The following is a 16,330-nucleotide window of genomic DNA, read 5'->3' as shown; positions in this document are numbered from 1 at the left end:
AAACGCTGAAAACTGGAGGACAAACTTTTTTATTTCACTTTGAAAACAGAGCAGAAGAATCGCGACTTTGTCACAGTACATTTGTAAGTTGATCCCACAGCGTTAGTATGAACAAATTATTTACAAAAATGTTTCTCTAATTACATTCAGTTATTTGGACTAGAGTTAGAAACGTTACGGTGAAAGAGCGTCGGCCGCGTTTCTGTTCCGCTCAGCTGAGTTTCATCGGGCTTCACTCTCACCGACGTTTTTCCGCTATAAACCCAAAAATCAAAGGCCGAACAGAGAGATTAAACGGCTACAAATCCACCAGATACGACCCGAAAAAACAACAATTTGTGCTGTTTACAGGAAGAAAATGGTACTAAAGCTTTACTTTGAAATGTGTTTTCTGGGAAATGATCGAGATAATGAAATTTGAGGCTGCAAAGTCCAGAATTACGACTTAATTACCGTTAATCAAAAAACACAGTTTTAACAGGATGAGCAGATCTAGATCATAAATATATTCTGTCATAATAATCAAAACTACAGCACTTTTTGAAGTATGAGGTATTTGATCAGTGTTTTACCTATTAGAGGCCTCACGATACAATATAATTGCGACTTACTACTGCGATAAGAAATACTTTGATTTATCGTGTTTTATTACCTTTTTTCAGCTGCAAATTATGTCCTGAAAGATTTTCTGTCCGTTCATCTCACTTTAATCGTTTTAATTGCAGCAAAACGGATCTAAATGATTGATTTTATGATTCTAGGCTATTAAAACTTAAATTTGTTTGTATCATCGATAATGAATTTAATTAAAGAAATCGGCATCCATGTATAAATTCAGTATTGCCATGAAAAAATATTGCGATACTATGCAGTACTGATTTTTTTTTTACAGTAGATGGTCGGAGTAGTGACAGAAGTTAAGCAATTTAATATATTTTAAATACTTAACGCTCCCTTCGAAAATAACTAAAATAAAGGTGAGATTTTTATTTTCTAATATCGCAGATAAGCAAATGTATGCAGTTTGATAATTGTCAGTTTTCATAAATAAATTTGTTTATATCGCTGCAAACTAAACCCGAACTAATCCAGTTTTTTCGTTTTAGGTGACTGATAAGCGTTTTAGCTTCAGTGTCAGTTCTCCTGCCTGCTTCTCCAAAACTCTGCTGCAGGTAAAACACTGAATACGCAAAAGTACCTCATAAAACCGAACTTCAAAAATATCCAAACTATTACGTTTAACTAAAGTAGATCTTATTAAACTCTGGACTTTGCAGCTAAAACTTATTAAAAGACTGAAAACTCTCGATACAAAGATCAGACAGAATAAATTCGGCACGTATCAAACACCAGAAACACGGACTGAAATTAATTTGAAATGTTTTTCGTAAATACTAGAGCTTGTAAAAATATCCCGCTAGCCCTCTGTGGTTTTTTCATTCTGTAAATTGATTGTAGGACAAATTTTAAACTCCTAGAGGAGAAAATGAGGGGAGCTCAGCCGCGAGGCACTTCACTAGTGATTTCTTCGGTGCGCTAAACGCACCCGGTCCGAAGCTGGATTAACACTAAGGCATCTGGGCTCAAGTCGAAACTATCGGATCTCCGGAGAAATGTTAGCGACACTATTTACAGTTCGTTAAACATTCGAAATATTTGCTATGACACAACATTTTACAGCGACAAAAAGCCAGGCAGGTAACGTACGCGACGTCTGTTTTTGTACATTAAATATACGACAAACTCCTCTCGCCTCGTCGCTCCGTCGGCGCCGGTGGGAGGCGTTTTCATGAGAGCGACGGGGTCAAAGAGGTCAAGTCTTACATCATCGGGGTCGTGAGTCGACAGCCCTCTGCACTTAATCAGCAAAACGTTAGCAGCTTCGGAAAGAAAGCTTACTAATTATGGGAAAAAAATCAACTCAAATTGGATCTAAAAATGGCAAAATATTTCAGTCTATTAGCAAAGATCTGTTTGTTTCTTTTTTTACAAACTTCTTATCGAACATACGTACATTTATATATTAATATATCTGTAAGAAAGGAGACAGAAGTCGCACGTTTACACGAGCACGAGCGACGGCGTCTGCTGTGGCTCTCACGGCGAGGGAGGGTCGACTGCATTCATCTCAAATCTAGCATTTCAACATTTAATTCACAATTATGAAGAAAAACGTCTCTTTAGATGATTCATTTATTACATCGCTGCAAGGTCTCAGTGAAGAAACCTGAGCAAATTTACTTTTTTTTCCAAAAACATGGAAAGAAGGCAATGAGCAACTTAACAAGAAATTATCCAAAAATTAAAAGAAAAAAAATGAATTTTTTTTATATTATAATTATTAGAAATTAATATATATATATATATATATAAACAATGATTAATAATTACATGTTTTTTAAAAATATTTTTCCCAATTTATTTGATCATTTTCCAGTGATTTACCCTCTTTATCTTTAGCTTAGGTCGTTTTCTTATCACCTTTTTAATCATTTTTTTTTTGTAAATTGAGAAACATTTCATGCCGAGTTGCTGACTGCCTTTTTTCTCGTGCTTTTGAAAATGTTTTTAAGGGTTTAAATGTTTGTAAAAGGCGTCACAGGGATGCACAAAAAAGCCGGTGACGATCCAGACGAGTGGAGGTTTGTCTCACAATGTTTGGATGCGGCCACCAGGGGGCACCAGTATGACCATTCCTCCCATACAGGAACTAACAGAGAACCAGTTGACAGCAGTAAGTGTGAGGACGGATCCTCGTGTGCAGTCCTGTCCTCACGTCTCCACTCTGGAGACACAGAGAAGACTCGGATGATCATCTGTCAGAGGTGTGTATTGATTACAGATTAAGCAATGATTGATCTCCGGTGTTACCTGTCAGCGCATCAGAATAAAATCGGTTTTCCTGCCGTTTTTTCCTGGACGTAGGACGTGAAGCGCTTGAGGAACTTCGGGTACTCCCTCTTCGCCACGGCTCTGAGCACGGAGGCGGGGGCCCAACCTCCGGGATTCACTGCGCACAGGATCCAGGTAAAAGCACACCGTCACCTCGCGGCACATTTTTTGAACATATTATGACTTTTTTGCATCACTTCACAGATACATTTTTGACTTTACGATGGCGTTTATTCATCGTTTTTGACGTTTTTAAATGTTTCGGGATGACATATTGTACGAGGAGGCTCTTGGTGATTTTTGATGACGTACTTTCACTTTCTCATTATCTTTGACGTCAGACTAAAAACTGACGTTTATTTGCAATTTTTTTCAGATGGGATGATGTTCGAGATGTTTCATGACATGCTGAGCTATGATATTTTTAACATGATTTTTGATGACAAAATGTGCGATGATGTGTTTTATTGATCTTTGACATAATACATAATAATGACTTTTTGAAGACATAAATTTTTTCATAGTATTTGAACACAAAATGCATGCGATTTTGGTCCATTTTTTTGACTTTCTAAAACATGCAGTTTTTGGCGTTTTTGGATACTATTTTCCACATGCTATGCTATTACGCGTCTCTATGAGCTACAATAAAGCATTTCCAGCCACTTTTTGAAAATGTCAACATTTGAGGTTTTTGCCATACTATAGCATGCGATTTTTGGCCATTTTTTTGACAATGCGAAAAAATGATGTTTTTAGCGTTTTTTGATCCTTTTTTCCACATGCTATGCTATTACGCATCTCTATGAGCTATAATAAAGCATTTCAAGCCACTTTTTAAAAATGTCAAAATTTGAGATTTTCGCCATACTATAGCATGCGTTTTTCATCCATTTTTTTGACATGGTAAAATATGACGTTTTTAGCGTTTTTTGATCCTTTTTTCCACATGCTATGCTATTACGCGTCTGTATGAGCTACAATAAAGCATTTCCAGCCACTTTTTAAAAATGTCAAAATTTGAGATTTTTGCCATACTATAGCATGCGTTTTTTTTCCATTTTTTTGACATGCTAAAATGTGTGGGTTTTGGCGTTGTTTTGATCCTTTTTTCCACATGCTATGCTATTACGTGTCTCTATGAGCTATAATAAAGCATTTCCAGCCACTTTTTGAAAATGTCAAATTTTGAGAATTTCGCCATACAATAGCATGTGATTTTTGGCCATTTTTTTGACATGCTAAAAAATGATGTTTTTAGCGTTTTTTGATCCTTTTTTCCACATGCTATGCTATTACCCGTCTCGATGAGCTATTATGAAGCATTTCCAGCCACTTTTTGAAAATGTCAAAATCTGACATTTTCGCCATACTATAGCATGCGATTTTCGTCCATTTTTTTGACATGCTAAAATGTGACGTTTTTAGCATTTTTTTGATTCTTTATTCCACATGCTATGCTATTACGCGTCTCCATGAGCTATAATAAGGCATTTCCAGCCACTTTTTGAAAATGACATTTTCGCTATACTATAGCATGCGATTTTTTTGGCCATTTTTTTTGACATGCTAAAATATGACGTTTTGGGCGTTTTTTGATCCTTTTTTCCGCATGCGATGCTATTACACGTCTCTATGAGCTATAATAAAGCATTTCCAGCCACTTTTTTAAAATGTCAAAATTTGAGATTTTCGCCATACTATAGCATGCGATTTTCGTCCATTTTTTTGACATGCTAAAATATGACGTTTTTGGCGTTTTTTGATCCTTTTTTCCGCATGCCATGCTATTACACGTCTCTATGAGCTATAATAAAGCATTTCAAGCCACTTTTTAAAAATGTCAAAATTTGAGATTTTCGCCATACTATAGCATGCGATTTTTGTCCATTTTTTTGACATGCTAAAATGTGAAGTTTTTGGCGTTTTTTGATCCTTTTTTCAATATGCTATGCAATTACGCGTCTCTATGAGCTATAATAAGACATTTCCAGACACTTTTTGAAAAAGTCAAAATTTGAGATTTTTGCCATACTATAGCATGCGATTTTCGTCCATTTTTTTGACATGCTAAAATGTGACGTTTTTAGCGTTTTTTTGATCCTTTTTTCCACATGCTATGCTATTATGCATCTCTATGAACTATTATAAAGCATTTCCAGCCACTTTTTGAAAATGTCAAAATTTGACATTTTTGCCATACTATAGCATGCGATTTTTGGCCATTTTTTTGACGTGCTAAAATGTGACGTTTTTAGCGTTTTTTGAACCTTTTTTCCACATGCTATGCTATTATGTGTCTCTATGAGCTATTATAAAGCATTTCCAGCCACTTTTTTAAAATGTCAAAATTTGAGATTTTCGCCATACTATAGCATGCGATTTTTGGCCATTTTTTTGACATGCTAAAATGTGGCGTTTTGGCGTTTTTGATCCTTTTTCCACATACTATGCTATTATGCGTCTCTATCAACTATTATAAAGCATTTCCTGCCACTTTTGAAAATGTCAAAATTTGAGATTTTCGCCATACTATAGCATGCGATTTTCGTCCATTTTTTGACATGCTAAAATGTGACGTTTTAGCATTTTGATTCTTTATTCCACATGCTATGCTATTACGCGTCTCCATGAGCTATAATAAGGCATTTCCAGCCACTTTTTGAAAATGACATTTTCGCTATACTATAGCATGCGATTTTTTTGGCCATTTTTTTTGACATGCTAAAATATGACGTTTTGGGCGTTTTTGATCCTTTTTCCGCATGCGATGCTATTAACGTCTCTATGAGCTATAATAAAGCATTTCCAGCCACTTTTTGAAAATGTCAAAATCTGAGATTTTGCCATACTATAGCATGCGATTTTCAGCCATTTTTTTGACATGCTAAAATGTGACGTTTTTAGCGTTTTTTGATTCTTTATTCTACATGCTATGCTATTACGCGTCTCTATGTGCTATAATAAGGCATTTCCAGCCACTTTTTAAAAATGTCAAAATTTGAGATTTTCGCCATACTATAGCATGCGATTTTTGTCAATTTTTTTGACGTGCTAAAATGTGAAGTTTTTGGCGTTTTTTGATCCTTTTTTCCACATGCTATGCTATTACGCGTCTCCATGAGCTATAATAAGACATTTCCAGACACTTTTTGAAAATGTCAAATTTTGAGGTTTTCGCCATACTATAGCATGCGATTTTCGTCCATTTTTGACATGCTAAAATGTGGCGTTTTTAGCGTTTTTGATCCTTTTTCCACATGCTATGCTATTATGTGTCTCTATGAGCTATTATAAAGCATTTCCAGCCACTTTTGAAAATGTCAAAATTTGAGATTTTTGCCATACTATAGCATGCGATTTTCGTCCATTTTTTGACATGCTAAAATATGGCGTTTTTGGCTTTTTTGATCCTTTTTCCGCATGCCATGCTATTACACGTCTCTATGAGCTATAATAAAGCATTTCAAGCCACTTTTTGAAAATGTCAAAATTTGAGATTTTCGCCATACTATAGCATGCGATTTTCGGCCATTTTTTTGACGTGCTAAAATGTGACGTTTTTAGCGTTTTTTGATCCTTTTTTCCACATGCTATGCTATTATGTGTCTCTATGAGCTATTATAAAGCATTTCCAGCCACTTTTTTAAAATGTCAAAATTTGAGATTTTCGCCATACTATAGCATGCGATTTTCGTCCATTTTTTTGACATGCTAAAATATGACGTTTTTGGCGTTTTTTGATCCTTTTTTCCGCATGCCATGCTATTACACGTCTCTATGAGCTATAATAAAGCATTTCAAGCCACTTTTTAAAAATGTCAAAATTTGAGATTTTCGCCATACTATAGCATGCGATTTTTGTCCATTTTTTGACATGCTAAAATGTGAAGTTTTTGGCGTTTTTGATCCTTTTTCAATATGCTATGCAATTACGCGTCTCTCTATGAGCTATAATAAGACATTTCCAGACACTTTTTGAAAAAGTCAAAATTTGAGATTTTTGCCATACTATAGCATGCGATTTTCGTCCATTTTTTTGACATGCTAAAATGTGACGTTTTTAGCGTTTTTTTGATCCTTTTTTCCACATGCTATGCTATTATGCATCTCTATGAACTATTATAAAGCATTTCCAGCCACTTTTTGAAAATGTCAAAATTTGACATTTTTGCCATACTATAGCATGCGATTTTTGGCCATTTTTTTGACGTGCTAAAATGTGACGTTTTTAGCGTTTTTGAACCTTTTTCCACATGCTATGCTATTATGCGTCTCTATGAGCTATTATAAAGCATTTCCAGCCACTTTTTTAAAATGTCAAAATTTGAGATTTTCGCCATACTATAGCATGCGATTTTTGGCCATTTTTTTGACATGCTAAAATGTGACGTTTTTGGCGTTTTTTGATCCTTTTTTCCACATACTATGCTATTATGCGTCTCTATCAACTATTATAAAGCATTTCCTGCCACTTTTTGAAAATGTCAAAATTTGAGATTTTCGCCATACTATAGCATGCGATTTTCGTCCATTTTTTGACATGCTAAAATGTGACGTTTTAGCATTTTTGATTCTTTATTCCACATGCTATGCTATTACAGCGTCTCCATGAGCTATAATAAGGCATTTCCAGCCACTTTTTGAAAATGACATTTTCGCTATACTATAGCATGCGATTTTTTTGGCCATTTTTTTTGACATGCTAAAATATGACGTTTTGGGCGTTTTTTGATCCTTTTTTCCGCATGCGATGCTATTACACGTCTCTATGAGCTATAATAAAGCATTTCCAGCCACTTTTTGAAAATGTCAAAATCTGAGATTTTTGCCATACTATAGCATGCGATTTTCAGCCATTTTTTTGACATGCTAAAATGTGACGTTTTTAGCGTTTTTTGATTCTTTATTCTACATGCTATGCTATTACGCGTCTCTATGTGCTATAATAAGGCATTTCCAGCCACTTTTTAAAAATGTCAAAATTTGAGATTTTCGCCATACTATAGCATGCGATTTTTGTCAATTTTTTTGACGTGCTAAAATGTGAAGTTTTTGGCGTTTTTTGATCCTTTTTTCCACATGCTATGCTATTACGCGTCTCCATGAGCTATAATAAGACATTTCCAGACACTTTTTGAAAATGTCAAATTTTGAGGTTTTCGCCATACTATAGCATGCGATTTTCGTCCATTTTTGACATGCTAAAATGTGACGTTTTAGCGTTTTTGATCCTTTTTCCACATGCTATGCTATTATGTGTCTCTATGAGCTATTATAAAGCATTTCCAGCCACTTTTTGAAAATGTCAAAATTTGAGATTTTTGCCATACTATAGCATGCGATTTTCGTCCATTTTTTTGACATGCTAAAATATGACGTTTTTGGCGTTTTTTGATCCTTTTTTCCGCATGCCATGCTATTACACGTCTCTATGAGCTATAATAAAGCATTTCAAGCCACTTTTTGAAAATGTCAAAATTTGAGATTTTCGCCATACTATAGCATGCGATTTTCGGCCATTTTTTTGACGTGCTAAAATGTGACGTTTTTAGCGTTTTTTGATCCTTTTTTCCACATGCTATGCTATTATGTGTCTCTATGAGCTATTATAAAGCATTTCCAGCCACTTTTTTAAAATGTCAAAATTTGAGATTTTCGCCATACTATAGCATGCGATTTTCGTCCATTTTTTTGACATGCTAAAATATGACGTTTTTGGCGTTTTTTGATCCTTTTTCCGCATGCCATGCTATTACATCGTCTCTATGAGCTATAATAAAGCATTTCAAGCCACTTTTAAAAATGTCAAAATTTGAGATTTTCGCCATACTATAGCATGCGATTTTTGTCCATTTTTTGACATGCTAAAATGTGAAGTTTTTGGCTTTTTTGATCCTTTTTTCAATATGCTATGCAATTACGGCGTCTCTATGAGCTATAATAAGACATTTCCAGACACTTTTGAAAAAGTCAAAATTTGAGATTTTTGCCATACTATAGCATGCGATTTTAGTCCATTTTTTGACATGCTAAAATGTGACGTTTTTAGCGTTTTTTTGATCCTTTTTTCCACATGCTATGCTATTATGCATCTCTATGAACTATTATAAAGCATTTCCAGCCACTTTTTGAAAATGTCAAAATTTGACATTTTTGCCATACTATAGCATGCGATTTTTGGCCATTTTTTTGACGTGCTAAAATGTGACGTTTTTAGCGTTTTTTGAACCTTTTTTCCACATGCTATGCTATTATGTGTCTCTATGAGCTATTATAAAGCATTTCCAGCCACTTTTTTAAAATGTCAAAATTTGAGATTTTCGCCATACTATAGCATGCGATTTTTGGCCATTTTTTTGACATGCTAAAATGTGACGTTTTTTGCGTTTTTTGATCCTTTTTCCACATACTATGCTATTATCGTCTCTATCAACTATTATAAAGCATTTCCTGCCACTTTTGAAAATGTCAAAATTTGAGATTTTCGCCATACTATAGCATGCGATTTTCGTCCATTTTTTGACATGCTAAAATGTGACGTTTTAGCATTTTTGATTCTTTATTCCACATGCTATGCTATTACAGCGTCTCCATGAGCTATAATAAGGCATTTCCAGCCACTTTTGAAAATGACATTTTCGCTATACTATAGCATGCGATTTTTTTGGCCATTTTTTTGACATGCTAAAATATGACGCTTTTGGGCGTTTTTGATCCTTTTTCCGCATGCGATGCTATTACACGTCTCTATGAGCTATAATAAAGCATTTCCAGCCACTTTTTGAAAATGTCAAAATCTGAGATTTTTGCCATACTATAGCATGCGATTTTCAGCCATTTTTTTGACATGCTAAAATGTGACGTTTTTAGCGTTTTTTGATTCTTTATTCTACATGCTATGCTATTACGCGTCTCTATGTGCTATAATAAGGCATTTCCAGCCACTTTTTAAAAATGTCAAAATTTGAGATTTTCGCCATACTATAGCATGCGATTTTTGTCAATTTTTTTGACGTGCTAAAATGTGAAGTTTTTGGCGTTTTTTGATCCTTTTTCCACATGCTATGCTATTACGCGTCTCCATGAGCTATAATAAGACATTTCCAGACACTTTTTGAAAATGTCAAATTTTGAGGTTTTCGCCATACTATAGCATGCGATTTTCGTCCATTTTTTTGACATGCTAAAATGTGACGTTTTTAGCGTTTTTGATCCTTTTTCCACATGCTATGCTATTATGTGTCTCTATGAGCTATTATAAAGCATTTCCAGCCACTTTTGAAAATGTCAAAATTTGAGATTTTTGCCATACTATAGCATGCGATTTTCGTCCATTTTTGACATGCTAAAATATGACGTTTTGGCGTTTTTTGATCCTTTTTTCCGCATGCCATGCTATTACACGTCTCTATGAGCTATAATAAAGCATTTCAAGCCACTTTTTGAAAATGTCAAAATTTGAGATTTTCGCCATACTATAGCATGCGATTTTCGCCATTTTTTGACGTGCTAAAATGTGACGTTTTTAGCGTTTTTTGATCCTTTTTTCCACATGCTATGCTATTATGTGTCTCTATGAGCTATTATAAAGCATTTCCAGCCACTTTTTTAAAATGTCAAAATTTGAGATTTTCGCCATACTATAGCATGCGATTTTCGTCCATTTTTTTGACATGCTAAAATATGACGTTTTTGGCGTTTTTTGATCCTTTTTTCCGCATGCCATGCTATTACACGTCTCTATGAGCTATAATAAAGCATTTCAAGCCACTTTTTAAAAATGTCAAAATTTGAGATTTTCGCCATACTATAGCATGCGATTTTTGTCCATTTTTTTGACATGCTAAAATGTGAAGTTTTGGCGTTTTTGATCCTTTTTCAATATGCTATGCAATTACGCGTCTCTATGAGCTATAATAAGACATTTCCAGACACTTTTGAAAAAGTCAAAATTTGAGATTTTTGCCATACTATAGCATGCGATTTTCGTCCATTTTTTGACATGCTAAAATGTGACGTTTTTAGCGTTTTTGATCCTTTTTCCACATGCTATGCTATTATGCATCTCTATGAACTATTATAAAGCATTTCCAGCCACTTTTTGAAAATGTCAAAATTTGACATTTTGCCATACTATAGCATGCGATTTTTGGCCATTTTTTGACGTGCTAAAATGTGACGTTTTTAGCGTTTTTTGAACCTTTTTTCCACATGCTATGCTATTATGTGTCTCTATGAGCTATTATAAAGCATTTCCAGCCACTTTTTTAAAATGTCAAAATTTGAGATTTTCGCCATACTATAGCATGCGATTTTTGGCCATTTTTTTGACATGCTAAAATGTGACGTTTTTGGCGTTTTTTGATCCTTTTTTCCACATACTATGCTATTATGCGTCTCTATCAACTATTATAAAGCATTTCCTGCCACTTTTTGAAAATGTCAAAATTTGAGATTTTCGCCATACTATAGCATGCGATTTTCGTCCATTTTTTTGACATGCTAAAATGTGACGTTTTTAGCATTTTTTTGATTCTTTATTCCACATGCTATGCTATTACGCGTCTCCATGAGCTATAATAAGGCATTTCCAGCCACTTTTTGAAAATGACATTTTCGCTATACTATAGCATGCGATTTTTTTGGCCATTTTTTTTGACATGCTAAAATATGACGTTTTGGGCGTTTTTGATCCTTTTTCCGCATGCGATGCTATTACACGTCTCTATGAGCTATAATAAAGCATTTCCAGCCACTTTTTGAAAATGTCAAAATCTGAGATTTTTGCCATACTATAGCATGCGATTTTCAGCCATTTTTTTGACATGCTAAAATGTGACGTTTTTAGCGTTTTTTGATTCTTTATTCTACATGCTATGCTATTACGCGTCTCTATGTGCTATAATAAGGCATTTCCAGCCACTTTTTAAAAATGTCAAAATTTGAGATTTTCGCCATACTATAGCATGCGATTTTTGTCAATTTTTGACGTGCTAAAATGTGAAGTTTTTGGCGTTTTTTGATCCTTTTTTCCACATGCTATGCTATTACGCGTCTCCATGAGCTATAATAAGACATTTCCAGACACTTTTTGAAAATGTCAAATTTTGAGGTTTTCGCCATACTATAGCATGCGATTTTCGTCCATTTTTTTGACATGCTAAAATGTGACGTTTTTAGCGTTTTTTGATCCTTTTTTCCACATGCTATGCTATTATGTGTCTCTATGAGCTATTATAAAGCATTTCCAGCCACTTTTTGAAAATGTCAAAATTTGAGATTTTTGCCATACTATAGCATGCGATTTTCGTCCATTTTTTGACATGCTAAAATATGGCGTTTTGGCGTTTTGATCCTTTTTTCCGCATGCCATGCTATTACACGTCTCTATGAGCTATAATAAAGCATTTCAAGCCACTTTTTGAAAATGTCAAAATTTGAGATTTTCGCCATACTATAGCATGCGATTTTCGGCCATTTTTTTGACGTGCTAAAATGTGACGTTTTTAGCGCTTTTTTGATCCTTTTTCCACATGCTATGCTATTATGTGTCTCTATGAGCTATTATAAAGCATTTCCAGCCACTTTTTAAAATGTCAAAATTTGAGATTTTCGCCATACTATAGCATGCGATTTTCGTCCATTTTTTGACATGCTAAAATATGACGTTTTTGGCGTTTTTTGATCCTTTTTTCCGCATGCCATGCTATTACACGTCTCTATGAGCTATAATAAAGCATTTCAAGCCACTTTTTAAAAATGTCAAAATTTGAGATTTTCGCCATACTATAGCATGCGATTTTTGTCCATTTTTTTGACATGCTAAAATGTGAAGTTTTTGGCGTTTTTTGATCCTTTTTTCAATATGCTATGCAATTACGCTGCGTCTCTATGAGCTATAATAAGACATTTCCAGACACTTTTTGAAAAAGTCAAAATTTGAGATTTTTGCCATACTATAGCATGCGATTTTCGTCCATTTTTTTGACATGCTAAAATGTGACGTTTTTAGCGTTTTTTTGATCCTTTTTTCCACATGCTATGCTATTATGCATCTCTATGAACTATTATAAAGCATTTCCAGCCACTTTTTGAAAATGTCAAAATTTGACATTTTTGCCATACTATAGCATGCGATTTTTGGCCATTTTTTTGACGTGCTAAAATGTGACGTTTTTAGCGTTTTTTGAACCTTTTTCCACATGCTATGCTATTATGTGTCTCTATGAGCTATTATAAAGCATTTCCAGCCACTTTTTAAAATGTCAAAATTTGAGATTTTCGCCATACTATAGCATGCGATTTTTGGCCATTTTTGACATGCTAAAATGTGACGTTTTGGCGTTTTTGATCCTTTTTTCCACATACTATGCTATTATGCGTCTCTATCAACTATTATAAAGCATTTCCTGCCACTTTTTGAAAATGTCAAAATTTGAGATTTTCGCCATACTATAGCATGCGATTTTCGTCCATTTTTTTGACATGCTAAAATGTGACGTTTTTAGCATTTTTTTGATTCTTTATTCCACATGCTATGCTATTACAGCGTCTCCATGAGCTATAATAAGGCATTTCCAGCCACTTTTTGAAAATGACATTTTCGCTATACTATAGCATGCGATTTTTTTGGCCATTTTTTTGACATGCTAAAATATGGCGTTTTGGGCGTTTTGATCCTTTTTTCCGCATGCGATGCTATTACACGTCTCTATGAGCTATAATAAAGCATTTCCAGCCACTTTTTGAAAATGTCAAAATCTGAGATTTTTGCCATACTATAGCATGCGATTTTCAGCCATTTTTTTGACATGCTAAAATGTGACGTTTTTAGCGTTTTTTGATTCTTTATTCTACATGCTATGCTATTACAGCGTCTCTATGTGCTATAATAAGGCATTTCCAGCCACTTTTTAAAAATGTCAAAATTTGAGATTTTCGCCATACTATAGCATGCGATTTTGTCAATTTTTTTGACGTGCTAAAATGTGAAGTTTTTGGCGTTTTTTGATCCTTTTTTCCACATGCTATGCTATTACGCGTCTCCATGAGCTATAATAAGACATTTCCAGACACTTTTTGAAAATGTCAAATTTTGAGGTTTTCGCCATACTATAGCATGCGATTTTCGTCCATTTTTTTGACATGCTAAAATGTGACGTTTTTAGCGTTTTTTGATCCTTTTTTCCACATGCTATGCTATTATGTGTCTCTATGAGCTATTATAAAGCATTTCCAGCCACTTTTTGAAAATGTCAAAATTTGAGATTTTTGCCATACTATAGCATGCGATTTTCGTCCATTTTTTTGACATGCTAAAATATGACGTTTTTGGCGTTTTTTGATCCTTTTTTCCGCATGCCATGCTATTACACGTCTCTATGAGCTATAATAAAGCATTTCAAGCCACTTTTTGAAAATGTCAAAATTTGAGATTTTCGCCATACTATAACATGCGATTTTCGCCATTTTTTGACGTGCTAAAATGTGACGTTTTAGCGTTTTGATCCTTTTTCCACATGCTATGCTATTATGTGTCTCTATGAGCTATTATAAAGCATTTCCAGCCACTTTTTTAAAATGTCAAAATTTGAGATTTTCGCCATACTATAGCATGCGATTTTCGTCCATTTTTTTGACATGCTAAAATATGACGTTTTTGGCGTTTTTTGATCCTTTTTTCCGCATGCCATGCTATTACATCGCCTCTATGAGCTATAATAAAGCATTTCAAGCCACTTTTTAAAAATGTCAAAATTTGAGATTTTCGCCATACTATAGCATGCGATTTTTGTCCATTTTTTTGACATGCTAAAATGTGAAGTTTTTGGCGTTTTTTGATCCTTTTTTCAATATGCTATGCAATTACGCGTCTCTATGAGCTATAATAAGACATTTCCAGACACTTTTTGAAAAAGTCAAAATTTGAGATTTTTGCCATACTATAGCATGCGATTTTCGTCCATTTTTTTGACATGCTAAAATGTGACGTTTTTAGCGTTTTTTTGATCCTTTTTTCCACATGCTATGCTATTATGCATCTCTATGAACTATTATAAAGCATTTCCAGCCACTTTTTGAAAATGTCAAAATTTGACATTTTGCCATACTATAGCATGCGATTTTGGCCATTTTTTGACGTGCTAAAATGTGACGTTTTAGCGTTTTTTGAACCTTTTTCCACATGCTATGCTATTATGTGTCTCTATGAGCTATTATAAAGCATTTCCAGCCACTTTTTTAAAATGTCAAAATTTGAGATTTTCGCCATACTATAGCATGCGATTTTTGGCCATTTTTTTGACATGCTAAAATGTGACGTTTTTGGCGTTTTTTGATCCTTTTTTCCACATACTATGCTATTATGCGTCTCTATCAACTATTATAAAGCATTTCCTGCCACTTTTTGAAAATGTCAAAATTTGAGATTTTCGCCATACTATAGCATGCGATTTTCGTCCATTTTTTTGACATGCTAAAATGTGACGTTTTTAGCATTTTTTTGATTCTTTATTCCACATGCTATGCTATTACGCGTCTCCATGAGCTATAATAAGGCATTTCCAGCCACTTTTTGAAAATGACATTTTCGCTATACTATAGCATGCGATTTTTTTGGCCATTTTTTTTGACATGCTAAAATATGACGTTTTGGGCGTTTTTTGATCCTTTTTTCCGCATGCGATGCTATTACACGTCTCTATGAGCTATAATAAAGCATTTCCAGCCACTTTTTGAAAATGTCAAAATCTGAGATTTTTGCCATACTATAGCATGCGATTTTCAGCCATTTTTTTGACATGCTAAAATGTGACGTTTTTAGCGTTTTTTGATTCTTTATTCTACATGCTATGCTATTACGCGTCTCTATGTGCTATAATAAGGCATTTCCAGCCACTTTTTAAAAATGTCAAAATTTGAGATTTTCGCCATACTATAGCATGCGATTTTTGTCAATTTTTTTGACGTGCTAAAATGTGAAGTTTTTGGCGTTTTTTGATCCTTTTTTCCACATGCTATGCTATTACGCGTCTCCATGAGCTATAATAAGACATTTCCAGACACTTTTTGAAAATGTCAAATTTTGAGGTTTTCGCCATACTATAGCATGCGATTTTCGTCCATTTTTTTGACGTGCTAAAATGTGACGTTTTTAGCGTTTTTTGATCCTTTTTTCCACATGCTATGCTATTATGTGTCTCTATGAGCTATTATAAAGCATTTCCAGCCACTTTTTGAAAATGTCAAAATTTGAGATTTTTGCCATACTATAGCATGCGATTTTTTTGGCCATTTTTTTTTACATGCTAAAATATGACGTTTTTGGCGTTTTTTGATCCTTTTTTCCACATGCTATGCTATTACGCATCTCTATCAGCTATTATAAAGCATTTCCAGCCACTTTTTGAAAATGTCAAAATCTGACATTTTTGCC

General features: G+C 34.2%; 1 protein-coding gene across 4 annotated transcripts in view; it reads right to left on the bottom strand.

Annotated features, from left to right (window-relative positions):
- Nucleotides 1-13: 13 nt before the first annotated feature.
- LOC121959888 (ceramide transfer protein) overlaps nucleotides 14-16,330 on the bottom strand; it is a 69,307-nt gene continuing 52,990 nt past the window's right edge. For all 4 annotated transcript variants that reach the window (XM_088071309.1, XM_088071310.1, XM_088071311.1 and 1 more), the window contains 2 exons: nucleotides 2,872-3,010; nucleotides 14-2,785 (listed from right to left, as the gene is read on the bottom strand). In XM_088071309.1, the coding sequence (XP_087927435.1) occupies nucleotides 2,883-3,010 (128 nt within the window). In that variant the 3' untranslated portion in view covers nucleotides 14-2,785; nucleotides 2,872-2,882. The remainder of the gene's footprint in view (nucleotides 2,786-2,871; nucleotides 3,011-16,330) is intronic.

The sequence above is a fragment of the Plectropomus leopardus genome, chromosome 20 (genome assembly GCF_026936395.1).
Source record: "Plectropomus leopardus strain MGB_pleo_1.0 chromosome 20, ASM2693639v1, whole genome shotgun sequence".
Classification (NCBI taxonomy): domain Eukaryota; kingdom Metazoa; phylum Chordata; class Actinopteri; order Perciformes; family Serranidae; genus Plectropomus; species Plectropomus leopardus.
Note: the sequence above shows the minus strand (reverse complement) of the source record. Positions and strands in the feature narration are given on the sequence as shown.